Genomic DNA, 22,765 nt, shown 5'->3' with positions numbered 1-22,765 from the left:
TGCAGGCTCCGAACCTTGCAGCGTAGGTGCTGTATCGCCGGTTCGCCTCTCAGACGAAACGTTAGGTCGCTGCCGGAGACTGGCCCGCCTGGCTTGAGTTGTTTTTGCAGGCGGCTCCTCGACGCTGGTGGCTGCCACCTTATCCCCATCGTTGCCGGTGTGGCCATAAGGGCGCTTGGCTGGCGCGGAGACGCTGACTGCGCGGCCGCCGCTCGGGTCAGCGTTCGGCGAGCTGTTCGCTGGGTCGATGACTGTGGGTGCCGGAACGCTCTTCCCATTTTCCGACGCCTTCGCCCGAGACGCAGGCAATTCCTGCTCCTCGGGGTGCGTCTCTCCGTTGCTTGACTTGGTTGTGTCACTGCTGGCAGGCAATTCCTTCTCATCGGGACGCGTCTCCCCATTGCTTGACGTGCTTGTGTCACCACTGGCAAGCCCCGACGGGTCGGTCATTCCTGCTGGCTTGCCCACTTCCTCGGCTCCTTTCGCTGCCTCCTCCGCCTCGTCGACGTCCATCAGCAGCTCCGTCGACTTGTCTTGCAATGCCGCCTCCGTAGCAACCGCATACGTGCGGACGCAATCGCTGTCGACGTGACCATAGCGTCTGCATTTTGAGCACCGTGGCACCTTGCATTCACGTCGAACGTGGCCCGTACCTCGGCAGCGTAGGCATTGCATAGGCCGCCCAGGCGCCACCACAAGGGCCAACTCTCCTGCAACGCGCAGCTGGTGAGGCAGGTCATCGACCTTCAAACCGGGTTTCAGCTTCAGGAGCACGGTCCTCGTTGTGGACCCTTTCTCCTTGACGCCTGAGACACGCCATCGCTCCCGGGTCACTTCGGATACGCTGCCGTAAGCAGCGAGAGCCGTCCGAATGTCGTCGTCCGCCACGCCGTGCAACATCCAGTGCAGCCGTAGTTTCACCTGTTGGTTATCTGGATCGAAGATAATGCAGCGGCGTCCTTTTACTTCCAGTTCTTTGAGAGCGGCTAACTTCTTAGTTGCTTCAGTGCTGTTGAGAGTCACCGCCCAAACATGGTTGATTTGGTACGCCCCCAACGCCACCACGTCGGGAAGCGCACCAGCGTTGGCTAGGGCGTCGCGGAAGTCCTCAACCCTGTAGGGCCTAACTCGTACGTCGCCGTGCAAAAACACAGTATTAACTACAACACGTCCGGTGGGCAATGTCGGCAAAATAATCTCGTAGTCCTGGCCATCATTGTCTTCAATCCTGTTTCCGCGGCTTGCTGAGGCCGCTATCGCCGCTCCGCTGGAGCACATGATTCCGCGTCCGCACCGAACGGTAGCCGGAAGAAGAATACTCAGCCACGAGTTCGATGCTTCGAAGCGGTACAAACGCGCCTCTAGTGAATGCGGTGTTGCCTTCGAAACGACCCGTGGAAAGTTATACTGCGGTGTATATCGGTAATTATGAACATGTAGCTTACAGAAGTCGCAATTACACGAGTAGCGAAGTGCGTTTCCGCTGCATTTCTCCTGCGCTTTCCGCACACGCAGAGCCATCTTGCGGCAAACACAGAAGACCCGCTCCTCTCCATGTACGGCGCTGCACCGACAGATGGCGCGCCACGCGCGCATTGGAGCTGCGAGGACCAGTGCGAGGCGTTCGCGGCCCTGACTCTCTCTCCCCTGACAACGCTTCGCCTTGCTCCCTCTGCAGAATCAAGCGTCCTTCCTTTCTTTAGATCGCTATCTGTCTATCTCTCTGCCCGTGCCGATCACGACGTTTGGCTGGCGTGCATCATTTCCCCCTCCGAGATACCGAGTTCTTCGGTTCGTTCCGCTTGCTCAGGCGCACGTTTCGTTGCTGCGCCGAACGCCGCGTTGCTCGACCATATATGGCTCGGCGCTCACCGCGTCCGATGCGGGGCGCCTCGTAAGTGATGGCTGCCCTGTAGCCCACTGTCTTACGCCCCTTGGCGGGTCGACGGGAACGCTGTCGCGTTCCACTCTTGAAGGCGAAGCTTAAGCGTCCTCCATTTTTTTCTTTGTTTAATATGTTTCTCTATGGCGTTCCAAGACAGCACTTCAGCAGGCCCACGCATTATTGCAAGTGCGACCCTATATAGAGAGAAAGGATTGCGCAGCCTTGCATGCGAAGCAGCTTCTCAAGACGTACAGTGCTGTCAAGAATAAATAGTGTTATACGCACTTCACTTTGCTGCACAACCTCTACAATTTAATTCCGGGGTTTGGCTAATGTATGATCATTAGCCAAACCGCGATTTTTTTTCTCTTTTTACTGGCTGCACGCCTCAAACATACATTACATGTATGAAACGCACCTTATAAAAAACAGCCGGTCCCACATTACCGCTGTTTTCAGCACTTCTAGCATGCAAAGCGCGTGAGCATCTTGCAAAGAAATAGATTTTGGTCGCGTTTGCCACGATTAAAGTTAGAGGGGTTGCTTACAGGCCAACTACTACCACTTTGACGATTTCCAATCGACAGATATTGACAGCTGAAATCTCGATAATGTTTTTGGCAAAGCATTCCAATCTGAACCGCTACTTTCCTGGTATACAACAGAAAGTGATTATGTCGAAGCGTGAGGATGACGCATTAGGTGAAGAAAACTACCTACTTCTGGATTACTCAGGATGGCGGTAAACTGGTGTCGACTGTATTACTACTGTATAGATCTATGTTCGGCTCACTTTCTTGTTCCAAGTATTGTATGCTTTTGAACCTGAGGGAAGTAGTATGTGCCGCGACGCTCTCTTTGTTTACACAGTGTGCGTATTCAGGCTCACCTACAGGAAATTCTGAGTTTGTTTTCCTTACCACTATGTTTTACGAATCATTGCAGGAGAAATATATCGTTCTATGTCCGGGGTAGTGACACGCCTGGCGAGTTTTTGTTCAAGGACAAAAATGGTGAATATGTTATTTTGACCTGTGCGTTTGGTTGTGTGTCTGTGTATTGCCTTTGTAAAAACAAAAGGGAGCTCAAGAGAAAAGGCGCTTTCAGACAGATACCGTAGGAGGTGACTGTGATAGTACGTATTTCGCTATTTAGAAAACAGATTACTGACGGTTTGGCGTGTTCTGTATTCTTGCTCTCTTTCGAGGTTTAATAAGTTGAACAGTGTAACGAAAAGGAATTTTAAATTTCGTATTGTGCGGTACGTCGTTCGGCAATATAGCGTTGTATCTTTGTCACGCTTGCCAATGTCGCTATGTTACTTGAACGGGCGGTCACTTTGAAGACACTGTCTTCTTTGGCGAGTTACCCCCACTTTGCAGCATCGGATGTTTTTCCTCCTCTTTCTTCGTCCGAACCTGGAAATACAGCAGTCCAAACATGTGGGCGGATCCCGACGACAGAATCGCTACTGGGGCTCTAGGAGGTATCGGTACCAGTGGCACTGCTGGTATTGGTGGCCATGGTACCACCATACAGTACAACCTTACAGTGGTCGTATCATCATGCTAGAGTGTATAAACCAGGTTGTGGTACTGGTGTCACCAGAGGTAAACTGAGCACTGTCGCATTTTGCCCTCGGCATAGCTAGTGTTCTCACAAGCTGTCGTGTGGAGGCTGTGCTTTCAATGCGATAGCGTTGAGTGTCCTCTGTCGCAGAAAGTCCAACGTTGGGGTCCCGCGTCCAGCGTCGGCCGTCATTTCGAAGCAGGCATACCCAACCACTCTTTTATCGCCAAAGTTGTTCGTACCTCGTCTTTCATTCTTTACAGAGTCATTCCTCGGAATTCTGAGAATGACAGCTCACAAACAAATGTCATGCAAAAAAAGCACCTGCAGCACATACCTTTTATGTTAGTTTTTCTCAGACTGAAATATTTAAAGTGCGAAACACTTACAGGAGAAAAAAACAGTTTAAAGTTGGTATTCCCTAGAATGAATTACATATTTTGTTCTTTCTTCCAAAACAATTACCAACCGTCTAAATTCCCTAACGCTACTTTTGCATATATTCTCCAAGACATTGACGCACAATAACTTGCTGAATAATCGCAAACGCGATTTTCATTACTATTTAACGAAATATGCGATCCCGCCAAACAAAGTTTCAGGCATGATCACATATTAACGTGTGTTTAGAAAATGGTCATTTCAATATAAACGATACGAACACTGAGTCACAAATAGCGTTTAGGGCCCCGTGTCGTGGAATATTCTATGTCGGCGTCGGACATCGCTTGGCGAAAAATTGTACCGAACCACAACCACGCTAGCTCTCCGCGTGGCGCAGGTGCGTTGCTGAACTAATTGAATTGCTCAAAGTAAAATGCATAAAAAATCTTAAAGTATGACCTAAACACAACCTACAGATATAATAGTGCCCTCTAAAAATTTTTCCACATCTATGACTGTAGTAGCGTAGCGGAACACGACACTGCCTGGCGGACCGATCTTATTTCATTGCATATTGATGAAAGTCGCCCTTGTGATTATTCAGGAACTTATTATAAGTCGCACTCTCGCAGAATATATATTGAACTAGTGTTAGGGAATTTACATTGTTGGTAATAGTTATAAAACGGCACAAAATATGGAATTCATATAAGAAAATACCAGCTTTCAGCTGAGTCACTATTTTCACTGCACAACTTAGTCGAGTGTAAAGCACACGACCAGGTACGCGCAAAATGTCGCAAGTTACCGCTTGCTTTCAGCTGACGGACCTCTTCAAAGTGGCACGTACCTATACTCGGACTACAAGGACTGCCTCATTTTGGAAATGCCTTACGGAAGCTCGCAAGGTGAGAGAATAGCTACACAGTGATGCCTCTGATACGTTCGTAATTGGTGCAGACTGAGTTGAGGTTTATTGCATTGCTCCTACATCTAAATGCCTGCTCACCAGCTGCGAAGCAGGGAGCTGTCACGAGTGCCGTCATTCGATCGGCCTTGTGATCAGATGCCCGGAGAGACGCCTATACATCTAATAATAACACACTTACATATTTACACAACCCCTATATACATATATCTCTCTCTCCGAGTGTTCGAACAGTCAGCGTACAAAAAATGGTGCCGCAGCAAATATATATATATATATATATATATATATATATATATATATATATATATATATATATATATATATATATATATGCTGCGACACCCTTTTTTGTACGCTGACTGCTCGAACACTCGGAGCTATATATATATATATATATATATATATATATATATATATATATATATATATATATATATATATATATATATATATATATTGCACGGCTGCTTAAGTTGAACTTATTTATTTGAAATAATTACCTCTACACTTATATTTCAGGAGAAAACGTGTATGCATGACTGCACCACAGTTTGGCTTCTCACGTTTACTTTGGCGATGTCAGCATTGCCTATGACAATTCCATAGTGCCACCTCGAGTTGTGTTGCATGTCTGGATCTATTGAAAGAAAATCTTTAAGAGTCACCTAACACAGCGCTATCCAGAACAGGACCGCGATGGCACAGCTGACAATTCACGGGTATGGGCTACCATGCTTCGCAAAATATATAACGAAAACACGATTGTAATTTCGACACATCTCTGGAATGCAACATAAACCACCATGAACAAACACCGCAGTAAAAAGCTAAAGAATATTTTGATTTTCACGGTAGAATACCAAACATAAAGACGCCGTCCAAAGTTCCACTTCAAAGAGCTATCAGCCGTCTAAAGGAAGTTAACGCATATTCACTAGCGAAAATCTTCGTCAAGCTGCGCGAATATGTACTCACTGATAGGGAAAAGAAGCCCTGTGTTGAACCACCGTAGTGGCAATGTAGGAGTAGCTAAGGGTGTGTATTTTACGGTGCTCGCCTAAATAGAGCCCGCTTTATTATGGGAGACATTGGCTCCTAACACTGCTCTTTCCAAACCATCGAACACAATGTTAACACTTCTGTCAGCTCAGACAGGCGGGCACGATCTTCAAGTGCCGTGTCCGACCGCGACTGCAGTTTAATATAAACTTTCTATGGCATTTATCTCGCTGCTTTCAACAAGCCCATGCAGGCGATGCTTTTCCACGAATATCTGCTATGGGAAATTGTTGGTACAGTCATCAGTCTCGAGCGTAGGAAAACACGATAAGAATTGGACGTTCTCAAAACAATTTAATTCAATTTATGTTTAAAATGACGCCTTCCAAGTGGAAGAACTTCAATTTGGAAAGAATTTTGCTTACCACACACAAGGTTAACCGCAAAAAAAGATATATCATGAACATAGAACTCAGTACAACATATCTCATCTTGATGCTTCATTCCTCGTCCGATAAAATCTGTCCCGGAAAAACTGGAAACACTGTTTCCCAGTGCAATGCCGCATGATGTAATTTGAAAACCCTTATGTAACAAGTCGGGTCTTTTTGCCTTCACAGAATGCATGATGTGGATATCTTGGGAAGTCAAGGACCAGCCCCCGCAGGATTGCACTGATCAGTATCAGGACAAGTGCGAAATCGGAAAACTCGCTTTCGACGATGCCACCTGCAGTCCATTTTTTTCTTAAGAATAAATAAAGCACAATACTTGTACAATAAAAACACATGCTATAAATTTTTGCTCTGCTGCAATTCTCCGGGTATAGCCCTGATGATGGGAATAGAGTAGCTCGATGCTGCGAGCGCTCAATCGGAGTAGTGTGAAAGAAAGCTCCGGCTCAACTGTAAGCTCAACTTCGAGTGCTTGAGGGCAGCAATTCCACAGGTGCCACCCCCACACAAGAAACGCTTTAAAAAGACGTTTTGCGTTGTTGGTATTTTCTACACGCCACGTAATAGACGCATTCACTATATCAGCCCGTGCCATGTTTAGAAATATATTTGACGCACTAAAATAACAACGTAATCCTACTGCCTAGGTCCTTGCCGCAACAATGCAAATATATTTGGTGCATTCTAAAACTTCAATACGCTAGAATACTCCGCATATTTTAGCTTGAGAAATTCAATTAGGTAAGTAAATTCCTTCCATCACATGGAGGGCGTTAGTATGCGTGGCTCGAAAATCTTTCTTTTTATTTTGCCGAAACGACGTCCGACGCCGACACCGTATTTTCTGCGACACGGGCCCCTTAGCACTATACCTTTCAAATGGTGTCGGCGTCGGACGTACGTCGTTACCCAAATAGATTTTCGAACCACACAAACCCAAGCCCTCCATGTGATACAAGGAATTTAATGAACTAATTGAAGTTCTCAAGGTGAAATACGTAGAAAAATCGCAAACTACGGCTTACACACGGCCTACACAAATGATAGCTCTCGAATTGTAATTTCACTATACGACAAAACATTATTCGGTTACGCGAAAACTCAAAGGAACCCTTTTCACAGACATTCACAGACCGGCCTTGGCGTCCGCCATTTGCGCGCGCCATTGCCCGGGTGTCTTGAAGGCTACGGAGCAGCACACCTGGTTCCTTGTAATTCCCCCAGCTGGCGCTCGCCTCCGCCGCATCGTGAACAGTGAACAGTGAAAACAGTGAACAGACAGTGGAGATACAGGGCCAAGAAATACCTCGGGTAACAGAATAGAAATACCTTGGTATATGGATAAACGAAGGCAATGGATAAATGGAAACACAGGAAAAAACCTTAACAGTAAAGGGGGAGAGAAATGCAGCCATAATGAAGCACAGAGCGCTATGGGAATACAATAGGCACGAGGTCCTCCGAGGTATGTGGAAAGGTGTAATGGTTCCAGGACTCACTTTTGGAAATGCGGTTGTTTGGTATAAATCAGGGGTACAATCAAGACTCGACGGGAACCAAAGGTCAGTGGGTCACCTCGCATTGGGCGCTCACGGGAATACTACAAATGAAGCTGTGCAGGGTGATATGGGCTAAACTAGTTTTGAAGTGAGGGAAGCTCGCAGTAAAATTGAATATGAAGAACGGCTGAGGAATATGGAAGAAAGTGAATGGGCTAGGAGAGTGTTCAGGTATCTGTACAGGAACAACATTGATTTACAGTGGAGGAGAAGGACTAGGAAGCTTAACAGCAAGTATGCGGCCTATAGGGTGGGCAACACAGCGAGAAAGAAGGTCAAGCGGGAAGTCACACAGGCTGAAATAATCTCATGGGTGGCGGCACAAACACACATGGGTGGTTGCACAAACAGCGCAGAATTATTAACAGCGCCCTGGGAGAACTATGACCGCTGCGAAGATCAAATTGCGATAAAAGAAGTGCTAAGCGGAGAGGGGGCACATTATGGCGAATTTCCAGGCAAAGTAGAATGTGTGAAGATGAATTGCGACCTGCGGAAAAATTTTTTAGCAAGTACTCGAAGGTGTTATACGCGGGCAATGCTTTCAGCGTACGATAATTCAAAGCATGCGCTTTAAATACGGGGAACTGAAATCCTTATCGCACCTGCTGAAAAGAAACTGCTTCGCTGGAAATTTGTCTGTAGTTCTGCAAGGTGACGAAACTATCCTGTATTTATCCTTTTTAATATTAGACTGAATAAAAAGCAGACTCACCTTTCAAGCCAATGAAATTATTGTCGTCAACGTTTTCATGTGACGCGGATATCAGGCCCTCTGTCTATCAAGTCCGACAGTTGGGAGAATCGGTGCGCTCATGGAATCACCACAAGCCATGAAGCCAGGAAACCGTAAGGGAAATTAAAAGTTAGACTTATTTAAATGCAAAGATAGCAAGAAAATCGTAATGGAAGTGGACGAACAGGCAGTTTTGGAACATTCATGGCCAGTCGTTCTTTTTTTTGTATGCAGTTGAATTTACGCTTACCCAAGTCGGCGCCCTGTCGTGCTCCACTGAGCTTGCTCTGCCGGAGCCAGGGTAGAAGAAGGTTTTGGCATGGCGCTGCTAGATCAAAACACATCCGCTCATGACACGAGCTGCTTTGCGCATACTACACGTTGGTGCAGCTGTCGTGAGTAGACCGGGGCGTAAACGTCACGTCATGTTTGTGTAATACTTTCTTTCATCTCTGACTGAAAGCACCATCAGTTTCTCTTTGGTCTGATTGCGTGCACAATCCAGGTGCGATGCCCGCAGTGCAGCTGGCGACACTCCTCATCATCAGCCAGCACTCGTTGGTTCCTTTAGATCAAGGCTAATCCTTGCTATCACTTTCAATACGTCGCCTTCGGACAAACCTAACAAGTTTTCCGTCTACATTTAAATAAAATAAATAAAACACCGTCTACTTTCAATGACAGTTGACTTCATGCAACGAATATCTCACTATAAGAACTAGAGGGAAATCTAGCGCCACTGTCTATGGGAGTTTCCTACGGGTGGCTGTGCTGTCATGGGAATGACTGTATATGTGTCCGCGCGAGGCTAGTGTTGGCTGGTGTTGTAAGAGGCTTCATCTAAAACATGGATATGGCTACAGAAATAACGCCTTCTTGAAGTAAGATCTTCATAAAATGTTTTCATTTACGCATATTACATCTTCCGGTGACGTCTACTCACCTATAATACAAAACCAAGCGACGAAAAGCAACAGACGACAAACTGTTCAAAGCGAGCGCGAATCTTGTCTGTCCTCCAACTTTAGTGACCCGCTGATACGTATTACGCTTCATATATTTGTGCATGCAATAAGACGCCCTCATAATTAGACACAACATGTTTCTGCGTTACAATAAAGCTAAAACAGCTTTTTACGTGCTGTTTTAGTAGAAAATGAATCATTTTGAAAGAGGGAACAGTGCTTGCCAGGCGCGCCATGAAGGTGTGCTGGCTGTCCAAGAACGATGCCTATCCCAAGTCACAGTATACCCAGATTCCCATGCATGCCATAGCGTAGCAGCGCCATATTTTCCTCTAGTAATATAGTGAGAAACTCTACAGCTTTATGCTAGAGATGTGAGAGCATTCTAAACCTTGAATACGAATCGAAAGGTCTTTGCTCCTGAATTTGTACTGGATTAGACAACAAGGCATACGAAATTCTCAAATATTTCTTGCATTTGAATACCAAAAGAAACAGCCAAAGCTTTTTCTGCTCTACAGGGGGAAATACTGGTGCAAGTGAGAGAGAGAAAGAGAGAGAAAAACTTTATTGGTTCTATCAAGGGGTTTAGCGGTGAGCCGTCTTGCGCTTGCTGCCTGGCTTCTCAGCACGGGTGCAAGACTCTTCTGAATGACTTTGCATCCAAGAGAACGACGGTTGTTGAGCATACGCACCAGTTTTTGAACAAAAGCATAGAGGAAACGCAATTATTCACAATGGTTTTGTTTCGTTAAATGAGCAGGTCTCCCACTAAGCAGCCCACCAATTTGTTGTCTCTAGGTCGGGAGAGCAATATAAAATTTTCCCATCCCCAGTATGCGTGGATTCCTTTGAAACGGTGCTCGGCGCTGTAGATTTACGCTTAACTCCTTTATTGAGCACCACACTTTACCCCAAATATCTGGTGCCGCGTTATTTGTTTCATTACTTTCAGTGTCATGGTGTAGCAGATATGATTGCCTTTGCTTAATGCGAAGCGATTTTAATACGGCTCCTCACAGTCCGGAGGTGGCTTTTCCTCGAGCCAAAGTAAGCGTTCAGCCCGTGCAGTGTGCTAAAGCAGCGCTCAAAATAATCGCAGTACGCTTGTCTTACCGACGACCTTAAGCTTCGCATATTTACTATGATTCCGTCCGGAAGTTGGGGCCTTATTTTTTTTAACCCCGTTGACAGGCTATTTAGCGCAGCTGACATTTTGGTGATGACAGTCGTCCTGCTCGCTCGCCCTCACCACAACGCCGTCGATCCCCGTCATGCCAACCACGCCGCTATTCGTCGCCGACCACTTATGCACCCTCCCCGACGGAAAACTAGACCGTGCAGCTCCTAGGGGTGGTGCTTCATTATCTTCATCGTGTCGAAATCCTCCATTGCGGCTCCCAAAGAACCAGAATTAACTTGAGGTTCACGTCGACGGTGTCCCCTTAACGGCGTTAATAGATGCTGGAGCCCAAGTGTCCATAATGAGTTGTAACCTCCGTCGTCGACTGAGGAAGGTTTTCACGCCTGCTACTGCACGAAACGTACACGTGGCCGATGGCAGCACTGTTGACGTCACCAGAATGTGCACTTCCCGTATACGTTTCGCCGACCACCACGTTCCTCTTCTTTTTACAGTGCTGGCCAATTGTCCCCATGACCTAAATCTCCGACTCGACTTTCTTACGGCGCATTCAGCTTTGATCGACTGTTCTGCTGGTACCCTCTGCCTCGAACTTCCTCTGTTCGCGCATATTCGTGTCGAACTGCCGAACAAATTTAGTACGACCACCTTAGCCCTCCTGCCGCCTAAAGCCTTGACTTTCGTCGATTTCCTATCATCTTTTCCTGTGTCCGATGGTGATTACGTCGCCATATCTCTTCCTGGTGTCCTTTTGATGCGCAATATCACTGTGCCCCACTCCGTCGTCACCGTCGCCGATAACCGGACATGCCTCCCCGTCGTCAATTTTAGCCTTACTAAGGAAGTTCTACCCCAAGGCATATCGGTTACAACGCTGCGTGCTATAGGAGATGACCACGTCATGACGTTTTCAGTAGACGTCTGCTCAGATTCTTCACCATGCCCACAGGATGCTATTTGCCCTGACGCAACATTTCGGCCCATGACTGCTGCGGACCTACTGCCTGAACAAGCAGTAGCTTTGTGTCGCCTTTTGGTTTCTTACCACATCTTCGACCTCAATAATCACCAATCTGGTCAGACTTCAATTGTTAAGCGTTGCATAATTACTGGTGATGCCAGTCCTGTTCATCGCCGGCCATATCAAGTTTTTGCTTTAGAGCGTAAGGTTGTTTAAGATGAAGTGAACAAGCCGCTTGCCAAAGGCATTTTTGAACCTTCGTCGAGCCCTTGGGCGTCGCTCGTGGTGCTTTTTAAAAAGGAAGATGGCACATGGCTTTTCTGCGTAGATTATCGTCATCTACACTGCATTACCAAGAAAGACGTCTACCCCTTGCCTCGCATTGACGACGCACTCCACTGTCTCCACGGTGCCAACAACATTTTATCAATAGACTTTCGGTCTGGTTATCGGCAAATTTCTGTGGATGAAATGGACCAAGAGAAAATAGCGGTCGTCGCCTCTAATGGTCTATATCAATTCAAACTCATGTCATTGGGTCTATGCAGCGCCCCAGCAACGTTCGAACGTGAAATGGACTCTTTGCTTCAAAGGTTCAAATGCTCAACATGCCTCTGCTACCTAGACGACGTTCTCTTATTTTCGCCTACATTTGAGACACACCTTGAGCGGTTATCAGCTGTTCTTCAAGTTTTCCGCAAGGCTTGGCTCCAACTAAATTCATAGAATTGTCACCTCGTCGACGCTTCCGGTACGCAACCAGACCCGGAGAAAATTCGTGCTGTCACGTCTTTTTCTGTACCTCAATCTGTCAAACACGTCCGAAGTTTTGTAGGAATCTGCTCCTACTTTCGACGCTTCGTTAAGGCTTCGCAGCGATTGCCCGACCACACACCGATCTTCTGAAGAAGGACGTGCCGTTCGCGTGGGCCCAGCTGAAACTGCCGCGCTTGCCCACCTCACCAACGTTCTCACCACGCCACCTATACTGGCCCACTTTGTCCCCTCCTCCCCTACAGAGGTGCGTACCGATGCCAGTTATCACGGTATCAGAGGCTTATTAGCGCAGCACCAACAGGGTCAAGATTGTGTTATCGCCTACGCCAGCCGCTTCCTCACAGCAGCGGAGCGCAACTATTCGATTATAGATCGTGAATCCTTGGCTCTCATTTGGGCGGTTTCCAAATTCTGCCCGTACTTGTATGCCACGCACTTCTGTGTAATCTCGGACCACCACGCTCTCTGTTGGCTTTCCTCACTCAAGGATCCTACCGGCCGGCTTGGTCGCTGGGCTCTGCGGCTGCAAGAATATTGCTATGCAGTAGTGTACAAGTCGGGCAGATTACATCAAGACGCAGGCTGTTTATCACGCTATCCAGTGGACGAACCACGCGTTGACTCTAACCCTGTTGCCGACGCTTGCGTTTTCTCCGCTTCTCAGCTGCTACACGTTGCTGACGAGCAACGCCGTGATGCCACCTCGCGCGCCATCTTGATGGCTTAGAACCTTCACCTTCGGATCTGTCATCTGTCCCTTCACCTGTTTGTATCTTCATCTTTTACAATATTTCATCATGTTCTGTATGTATGTGGCTATGACGTAGCGAAAAAGTCGTAAAACCTGCCATATGAAAAGCATTACTGAGGCACTCACATTCTTAAAAGAGTTCTTTTGTAGATCTCCGATACATCCCTCATATCTCCAGGCATCAGATAGAGAGAGAGAGAATCAACTTTTTTGCTGAGCCCTTAGTGACGGTTGTTGCGCACTGGCACCAGATGAGGTGGAACCTTCTTCTCAGGTCCCATATGCGTCCAGCATTTCCTGGCCCCTAGCCGCCAGCTACGCATGTACCCTGTTTTTTATTGGTGGACAAATAGCGAAAATAGCGACAACAAGATAAAGAACTTCTCCAGCAGGGGTCCCACTCGAATTCAAATGTTCAGCATAAGTGTGCTACATAAAACTTTAACTTTCTGTGTTATTGAGTTTATTAGGCTTCAGTAGTCAACTGTCCCTTCTTTCTAACTAAAGATACTTTGACCCGTCACTGTTCTGCTCCCATTCAACACAAGTTCCTCTTCCGCTTTTGAAGCGTAAAAGTTACTTTGCAATTATCAATAATTAGCCTTATAGCAAACATTGGGGAATATCTAATGGGTACCAAGAAGCCTGTCATTGTTTCCCTGCCATGCTTTCCCTTTTTGGTAGAGGCCCCTTTGCTGACGTGACAGCATATCCACTTAAGAAGAAAGATAATAAACCAAACAATACCCATCCAGTTTATCTTTCTGCGAAGCAGCGATTTATTATTCGGTAGTCATCACCGAAGACTCTTAACAAGCATGCCTAGTGCGTTAGATGTTGTCCAACACGCCCTTGCACGATTCCTCATCGAACACTGAGACTGCCATATCGCAGTTGTCCTCGAACTGGTCCACGCACTCCTGCGGGAAACTGTGCACAGCATCTGAGGTGACCCATAGACCACAGCCTGCAAGAGAAAACAGGTTGTTCCCACTCTGAGTTCTGCTTGAGCGAAACAGAAAAAAGAAACGCAAGCAATGTGCAAAGAAATGAGCTGGTCACCACACGCAGACGAGAACTATGCATCATGACACGTTCTCCCCGTGTTCTTCCATCCCCAGTGCCTGCAATCTTCCTATATGTATTGGACTTGCTTAACTGACTACAGGAAATGTGATGATGTGCATCATGCATTCTTTTTCTGCTCTTGTTGTTTGTAGCGCATAATGTGATTAAGCAATTTCTTGCTAAGATTTTACGTTATTCGGATCTGTTGGCGATCACTCCTTATGTAATATCGGCCGATGGGCTCGTCAAGGAAATTTAGCAGATTTTCCACGCCCCTCCACATGCAAATAGCGGTCAAACTTGAAACTTCTGCAGTGATACGCTAGGTCCCGTCTTGACAGCGAATATTCAACAATGGCAGTTCGTAAGTGCATATTCGTAATACAGTAGTCCCATCTTTATGGAAAATTTACGCTATTCTTCGATTCATAGTCTGCTGGCTTTACATGGTTATTACTCAACATTGAGCCCTTCGGTTCTCCCAAAATTTAACACGACAGCGTTAAGAAGCTCGTGTCGCAGAAAAGCCGGTGTCGTCTGCGTCAGCGGGGTTGGCCGTGAGCGAAAAATATTGGGAGGCGATTCATAAATAAAAACAACTTGCAGGATGGGGTGGATGAGAATCGAACCAGGGTCTCCGGAGTGTGAGACGGAGACGCTACCACTCAGCCATGAGTTCGATGGTTCAAAGCGCGACAAAAGCACCTCTAGTGAATGCGGTGTTGCCTTAGAAACGTGCCGTATAAAGTTATACTGTGGTGTATATTGGTAATTATGAGCACGTAAATTACAGGAGTCGCAGTTAAACGAGTAGTGAAGAACGTTTCCGCTACATTTCTTCTGGGCTTGGCGCAGATGCAGAGCCATCTCGCGTCAAACACAGAAGACCCCCTCCTCGCAATGTACGGCGCTGCCCCAACTTGTGGCGCGCCACTCACCCGCTTGTCCCCTTCGTCTCGTTTGAGCGCATTGGGGCCGACTCAAGAGCATGCTGAGCGAATGAACGGGCGGTGTGAACGGAGTGCGATAACGCTATCGCGTTCCACTCTCGAAGGCGAAGCTTAAGTGTCCTCCAATCTTTTTCTCATTATACAGCGAACCTCTCGAGTCTGTAGCATTAAGGCCTTGACAGAGAGAGAGAGAGAGAGAGAGAGAACAAACGCTTAATCATCTAAATAAGTGAGAAACGAGACACACTTCTATCCCCACGCAAGGCGGGCGGACTCCTCAGTCCAGGCAGCCCTTGGCCTTTGCTCCTTCCCTGACCTGATTCACCAGGTTGCGCTGCTACTCCAAGTCCGTGGCTTCAAGAATGGACTCCCGCGATTCTTGGCCGGGTAGGAGTTGAGGACGGACTTCGGGATGAAAACACTTGGGAGGTTTATTTACATTAGGTACAGTGAGAGTCAATGAAGAGTCTTAAAGTCATGACGGGCCGGCAGCAACTCGGACGCAGCGGCCCATGGCAACAAGCTCGAAAGAGATGAATCAAGGGAATGCTCTAGTAAGCTCTCTTGCTGCTCCCGGTCTGCTTCTTTTAAGCCCTTCGGTGCCTTCTAGAGACGTAACGTTCGGCCAATGGGAGAGCCCGCTCAGGTGACGCCATTTTCGCCCAATCGGCGAGCCCGCTCGGGTGTCATCATTTTCGGCCAATGGTAGGCGCCCGTGCGATGGAGTCACATCCGGCGAAGAGAGTCGCTCCTTGGTCCCCCTGCGATCTTGCCTTGCTGACTTGCAATGCGCCGTCGCCCTAGAGGGTAGGGGGCGACGCCGCCAGGTTGTCACGGCGCATTACAGCCGTCTTTCTTCGGGACCCACTTTACCCGCAACAGTGCCAGGACGGAAGAGTCCCTTCCCCTCACTTTCGGGAAGAGCCAAGCAGTGAATAGCTCCACCGGCTGCACACGAAGTGGGGTCCGCCAACTTGTTTGCACGTGTCGTGCCTCAGGAATGTGGCATCCGTGTTTCTGCGCTCCTTAATTAGCTGGGGTGCGATTCGATGTGGTCTGGGGAACTCGAAGTAGGCTCAGGAAACGGCCCCGTATCTAACAGTGGTCATGGTATATGGTTTTGTCTTCGGTTCTTCTAGATTAAGCTTTTGATTGTTCGGTTTTGCAAGATCAGGACACCGTATCACCATGTGACGAAAGGTGTCCGGCACCGCGCAGTATCGGCAAAGGTATAAAAATCGGTCTGGGTACTTGCTATGTAATATGATGCCACCTACATATGAGTTTGCATTTAGACGCCAAAGAGCAACTGTCTTCTCTTGTTAGACAGTTGCGTACGTGGTAAGAGATATACGCTTCTTTGAAATCTGTAATGCTGCAAGATATTCGTACATTTAGGGGCGAATACCCTCGGACCTGGCCACCTTTCGGAACCTCTCTCACAAAAAATCCCGTCTTGTATTATCTCGGGTTGCGGCGTGTGCCACTTCGTTTCCCGCCAGTGACTCGTAGCCAGGAATCCGGACGACGTAGGTTTCGGAAGCTTCCATGTGTTTCGATATTTCTAGCAGGATTTCAGAGGTTTCGAGGACACCATGCCTTTTCTGAAATTACGAAACGCTGATTGCAAGCCGCTCAGCATTACGGAGTTTTCGGTGGATGTGGAGATGGCGCGTTCAGTTGCCATCTTCGGCCGTGTCTGAATCTCCTGGGAGTATCATTAGCGGCCTTTTCTTTGCCTTGGGTAATAATTGCGGTTATTGCGAAAGCTGGTATCCTTGGACACTTACCTCATCTGTGTATCCTGTATTAGGGTGTGCAGAGAATTTCTTGTGCAGTGCTCTTGCGAATGTTCTTTCCTTAATTATGAAAGTTTGCATGCATATTGCGGGATACAGGTGCCACTGAGATTAAGTGTCGTATGTGCGTTGGTAGTCTTGATTTCTCATCCGATCTTGCAGTCACCTCTACATCATGACCGAGTCAAAGTAGCACGCTTCTGCCGGTGGGAGTCAATTTGAGCCTTTCAACACAAATTGTATTGTTCGCTTCTCTGTGTTCCTCCCACCTGTTGTGCAGGCCGAGTTTGAGTAATCATGCTGTAAGTGTTTTTAGGAAATTCCCACTTAAGTATTGATAACTTTTACACTCATAGTATTTCGTTTCTTTTTTTGTGCATTTTCAATGGCCAGATAGGGAATGCCATACCCTATCCTGCTCGTGTTGAGCGTCTGTACGATACACAGCGTGTCTTGTCCACAACTCTCTTAATGAGGTGCCACACTTGGGTCAGCGATGTTTGATGTTTTGGGAGGGTCGCGACGGATGTCCCGTTTTTATGTATGAAGCAGCATAAAACAATGTATTGATCACTTGCCGCGTAGAGAGTGCACGTACTAGGTGACGCTTGTGCTTTCACCGATGCTCCACATTCCACGGCTATTAGCCCCGAGAACGACCTAGAGGGGCGCTGCGAGCGCCACTCGCGTGACGTCAGGGCACGGACTCGCGCCTGGCGTCTGCTGCAGTTCGGGCGGTGTCCAGCCGCCTTTTGCAATGTTTCAGTTTGTTCGCTTTCGTTCCCAATGCTTGTATACTTATGACGGGCCTCGCAAATATATATTTTACGATGTGTTCGTTCACGAAAATGTAATCAAAGAGCTTATTTCCTAGACGACAATATATTTCTCGAAGGCAACGCTATAGTGCCACCCGAGGGAGCTCAGACCAGCTCAGTGCGGGTTTCTCATGCGCGGATCTACACTTTCCAGTGGTAGCTCATGTGAATAATAAAAGCATAAACGCAAAAGCACAGCACATAAGAGTCTAGTTACGATTCCATACCCACCATGGTGCAATATGCGTGTCACAAATAAACGCTGACTACATACGATTTCTACAACATTTATCCTGATTTTAACGTGTTAAAACATGTTTGCTGATGACGAATAGTTCACGGTATAATATCGAATTTTTCTATTTCTTCACAGAAACCCTCGGCAATAACACGAAGACTTAACTACCACTGCAGTTTAAATTCGGCCAGCATTACTTGCGTTTTTAACAGGTTCTCAAAATTAGGACGTTCTTGACCGGTTAAATTTAGATGGCGGTAACTTGAAGCAAAGTTGATTGAGGTTTACAGTTGTTTGCAGCACACAGAAAATAGTGTGCCAATATTTATTCCCTTTCCGTGCTACACGTTCAACTCACTTGAGCAATTTACTGGTGCTTCTTGCTTGAGAAACAGGCATGATGAATCTGTTTGGAAAACTGACGCAGTCTGCCACGGTCAAATATTTGAGTGAAATATGCCTTTTTGACCGGTTTGCTGCAGTCAGCAAGAAGCCTAAGCCCCATTCATTAGTAGTGTCGCACATATTCAAAATATCATTATTCCCCCGTGGAGTTCAAGTGTTCATGTGAAACTTGTGATGTCTTCTTTAAGAGGCGGGTACGCGAGGTTTTCTTTTATGCACTGACGAAGCACATAATTTGTCTGTGTAATTAAACAACGCAGACCGAGACATGTTGAGGCACGATGTGTTTGCATTTTCCATTTCAACGCAGCCTAAGCTGCGCTTTAATGCCTCGAGTATGCTATAGGCATTGTAATTGGAGCTGTAAAGAGCTACTTCATGGTTTCAATTCCAAGTTGTAGTGAAATGCTGGGTTTCGCGAACAAAGCGCGCCTCGCCATAACAACGGTCAGTTGCTTCCGTTGCGGGAGCGGTGTGCCATATCGTCGACAAAAGCTAGTGAGGGTCACTATGACACATTTTATTGCTTGCAGGTGATTGCATGGTGCTCGATCTTAACCACGAAATTTTCTTTCCTGTGATTGCTGCTACAGTGTTCGTGAAGTATATATATACTATACACGATGCGCCGCCGTGTTAACAGCCAATGCGTTTCTATTTGCCTGATTCAGAGAACGGTGAAAGTAGTACCAAACTTTTTCACACAAAATGCGCGCCTATCTCTTCCATTTAAGCCTTAATACAGTTGCCACAGTTGAATAAAAGAACTCACCAGAGTGATAAGAATTATGATGAAAGCTACGCGGGGCAGTGTCCTTCTACACGGATTTACAATGTTGACACCAAATATCAAGGTATTTCTTTCATGTAAAATGCTATGTCCTCATACTTAAGCAATAAGGGAATGTTAAGTGTTTAGGGGAGCATCATAAGTAACTTCGCGTGTTGAACGTGCAGACGTTCTTTTTAAGCAAAATTTATGAACAGACCGGGTGCATATATGCATTGCAAGACCAGTAGACCCCTTCAGCGCTACATAGCTTTCGACATCCAAGTCCCAAATTTTCATGACTCACGCGGTTTCAAAGAAGAAACTGCGATCCACGCATGGCAACAGAAATAATCCGAAATAACCTTCTGTAAGTACTTTACAAGCCACCAATACCAAGAAAACGTACCAAGAAAACGAGCGCGCGCGGCAGCCGAGCGAGCCGGAGTGAGTGACGTCCTGGCCGTGACGTCACTAGCGAGAGGGCGCCACTCCATATCCTCGCCGCTAACGGTCATTATTGACGCTGCCTAACACTCCAAAGTATAAGTTATACACGTGTAGATAAAGGCAATAACGTTGACGCCGCGACAGGCACCGACGTGGCTCCATTAGCAGAGGGCCGCACGCGTCGTGTGTAGGTTCTAGGGTCCGCTTCCACCGGCAGCAAAACGTCTTTTCTGCCATTTCAATCGCTTTTTTTTCGTTGTTATAAAAGCAAAGTTCATTGCTATATTTAATGGTCACTCGTGGCTAAGTCTGTGCATCAATAAAAACAGTTATAACCACCAACGATTTCGGTGATATCATTGTCTGTTCGCTTCATAATATTGTAGCGATATGCGGTGTCATGGCGTACCGCGTGCTGCCCGCTACGCAGTGAGCGCTAGCTATCAATTAGTTTAGTAAATTACGAAGCCTTACTTTGTTTGTCCTTGAATGGGATGTCCACTACGACGCAATTCTCATAGTTGGTATATACGAAATTTCCCGTTTTCTCACCATCTGCGCCTGAAAGCAGAAAGAACGAGAATGCGCAATCAGCAGCGCACCTTTGCGCGCATTGACAATAAGCTCTTACGCTAGAATTGTTCGTAAGAACAAAGCGGAGCCAATCATGATGCGGGACATGATATTAGCGAAGGCGACCAGCCCATATCACAGAACAAGACTTACAAACTAACAGCTTTGTGAAATTAGTCACTGAAGCACATATTAACGTCGGCAATCCGGCTGGGAATCGGCATTCCGATTAGGTCTAGTGCGAAAGTAAAAACAGAATGGAGAAGGAAACGCTGATTGAGCACTGAGCTTGTCTGAAGCTTTACTGCATCGAATAGACAAGATGCGCACAGATATGCAAAACCCACCGGGAAAAAAAGCTCTAAAATCGCATTGAAAGCCCTATGTCCCTCCCTGCCCATCACAGAACAGCATTCAGCGACAAAATATTTACAGTTTACTATACTGCTTGCTGGGAAAATGCCAGTATAAATTTTTTTCTGATGAATTATCGCACTCCTTCTTCACCCGTACTCTTCTTTAACATTTCTTAGGTAGGCATGTCAGCGACCCCTTCGGTGGTGCTTCAGTGATAATGCTTCTCTAGCTTTAAGATAACTGGCGGAAATATCGGAAATACTACGCAGTGACTGAGAAATAACCCCCGTGTCCATATCCCCAAAATCTCCTTTGCGTAAGAGGATTTTATCATTGGCCAGGAACATGGCGCGGTACCTCAACGTCTACGCGTCGTTGCACTGCAGAGGACGGCGCCGCGGGTTTAATACCTGTCGCACCGGCCGCATTTCGATTTAGGCGGAATAAAAAAGCGCTCTCGTGCTGCATTATGTGGATGGATGGATGGAGTAACTTTATAGAAAGGTCCTGCGAGCTACGGGGCGCAAGGTCCCATAGAGCGGGCTACTCCCACGTTGGGACTGGGAGTTGTAACTCCCTGGACGCATCGTGGGCTCGCTGGACAGCCCAGAGCTGCTCCGCCAGGTCCGTGCTGCGTAATGCGTCTTGTAGCCTGGCGGAGTCTTGGTCTTTGTTTGCGTGGGTCCGACCACACGGCCAGAGCAAGTGATGTACGTCTAGTGTGCTGTGGCAATTTTCTCAATATGATGCACCTAAAACAACCGCAGGTGCTCAAAACTGACCCGAAGTCCCGAAGACCCAGAATACACCAGTCGAGACAGAGCCAGGATCGCTGCGAAGCATGAAGCTTACGCCAAGACCCTGCAGTGCAGATAGCCGAGGACGACCGACGCCGAGCTCGTGCTTCAACCGGGGTAGCCAGCGCTCGGTTTCAACGTGAGTTCCTCTCGTTAGAGTTCGGACATTCCTGCCGAGTGCGCGATCGACGGTAGTTTGACTCGAACCTATCGACGCTCAACAGGCTTCGTTCTGTCGAGAAATGTGCACAAGGCATGTGTGCGCTGCGAGACATCTTCCCGGGGGTCAGCGACCACTGCGATATGCGGCTGACTAGGACCTGTCGGGAAACGGTCTTACGCGGGAAGGTGCCGCAGTTCAGCGTGACAAACGGCTTCAAGTATCCACCCAAGCCAGCTGAACTACCGCGTTTCAATCTAGCAGCAGCCAAGTTACAACCTAGCAGTAGCCGACATAGCCCCTAATCGACCAGCTTCGTTCGCTGTTTCAAACCTCGTGCGACCGAGTGCGAGCTTGCCCATTTTTTTTTAATTTTTTTTGATAGATGGTACCTCCTACCACCTCATAATGCGAGCTACACACCCAATTCTTATCTGCATTTCTGCTACATTACGTGACCGCTTCTATGATAAATATTAGGTATGCTCCATTTCACTGAATAACGAAAAAACGTTTGGTCACCCAGAAGATTTCTCAAGTAAATCACTTCGTTTTGCAGTTCGGCTTCAATGCTCTAAGGAAATACTTTGCCGTTAGTGGTATGGAACATCTGTTTTCTAGCACAGCAGCCAAATGCCACGATCACATGCATGCGCCTCCTGTGCCAAAGCCTTTTTTTTTTTTTTTAGTCTCGCGCCTTGGTCGCGAGCCAGTCTCTCGCATTATTCACTCGGGAAGGATAGCGCTTTGAGACGCCGCATTAGACTACACTGCCTTCGGGATCGGCCCACATTTTTTGTTAGATGGATACCTACAAAATGTGCGGGGTGAACTTATAGGACTATGGCATTGGGAAACCTTCGCACTTGTACACCAACTTGAGGAACACATTTATCAAAGGCAGCGAAGTTGTGTAGGCATGTGTTTCTACGCCCGAAATCTTCCCAGGAAGACTCGCTTTTTTTCTTTAAATTTGTAATAGAAATGGTAGGTCGCGAGAGTGCCCTTAAGAACAGATAGCGAAGATGTTCATTTCCTCAAATGCAAAAGTCAACCAAGCAGACTCATACCACTCTGGTAGCAACGCTGCTGCGTAACTAACACAGTAGAAGCCCTTATCCGCGCTCGTGCAGCCAAAAACAGTCCTACGCTTTCACAACCCTACGAAACCGTATCCAGGAGTTCGGATAGAGGGCAGCTAACTCCGACATCAGTGTCCTTGCTGTGAAATTTCTTTGTGTTATCGAATCAGAAGACTTCTGCAT

General features: G+C 47.1%; 1 protein-coding gene and 1 long non-coding RNA gene across 2 annotated transcripts in view; one reads left to right on the top strand and one right to left on the bottom strand.

The window, feature by feature from the left end:
* Window positions 1-6,519, top strand: part of LOC135897688 (uncharacterized) — a 31,736-nt gene extending 25,217 nt beyond the window's left edge. Inside the window, exons 3-5 of the mRNA XM_065426414.1 lie at window positions 2,831-2,898; window positions 4,660-4,746; window positions 6,389-6,519. Of these exons, the coding sequence (XP_065282486.1) occupies window positions 2,831-2,898; window positions 4,660-4,746; window positions 6,389-6,519 (286 nt within the window). The remainder of the gene's footprint in view (window positions 1-2,830; window positions 2,899-4,659; window positions 4,747-6,388) is intronic.
* A 7,375-nt stretch (window positions 6,520-13,894) lies between these two features.
* LOC135896541 (uncharacterized) overlaps window positions 13,895-22,765 on the bottom strand; it is a 60,965-nt gene continuing 52,094 nt past the window's right edge. Inside the window, exons 4-5 of the long non-coding RNA XR_010562736.2 lie at window positions 20,088-20,174; window positions 13,895-14,083 (exon numbers count right to left, since the gene is read on the bottom strand). This is a non-coding gene — a long non-coding RNA (uncharacterized lncRNA). The remainder of the gene's footprint in view (window positions 14,084-20,087; window positions 20,175-22,765) is intronic.

Source organism: Dermacentor albipictus, chromosome 1 (assembly GCF_038994185.2).
Source record: "Dermacentor albipictus isolate Rhodes 1998 colony chromosome 1, USDA_Dalb.pri_finalv2, whole genome shotgun sequence".
NCBI classification, from domain to species: domain Eukaryota; kingdom Metazoa; phylum Arthropoda; class Arachnida; order Ixodida; family Ixodidae; genus Dermacentor; species Dermacentor albipictus.
The sequence above is the reverse complement of the archived record's forward strand: the minus strand, read 5'-3'. Positions and strand labels throughout refer to the sequence as shown.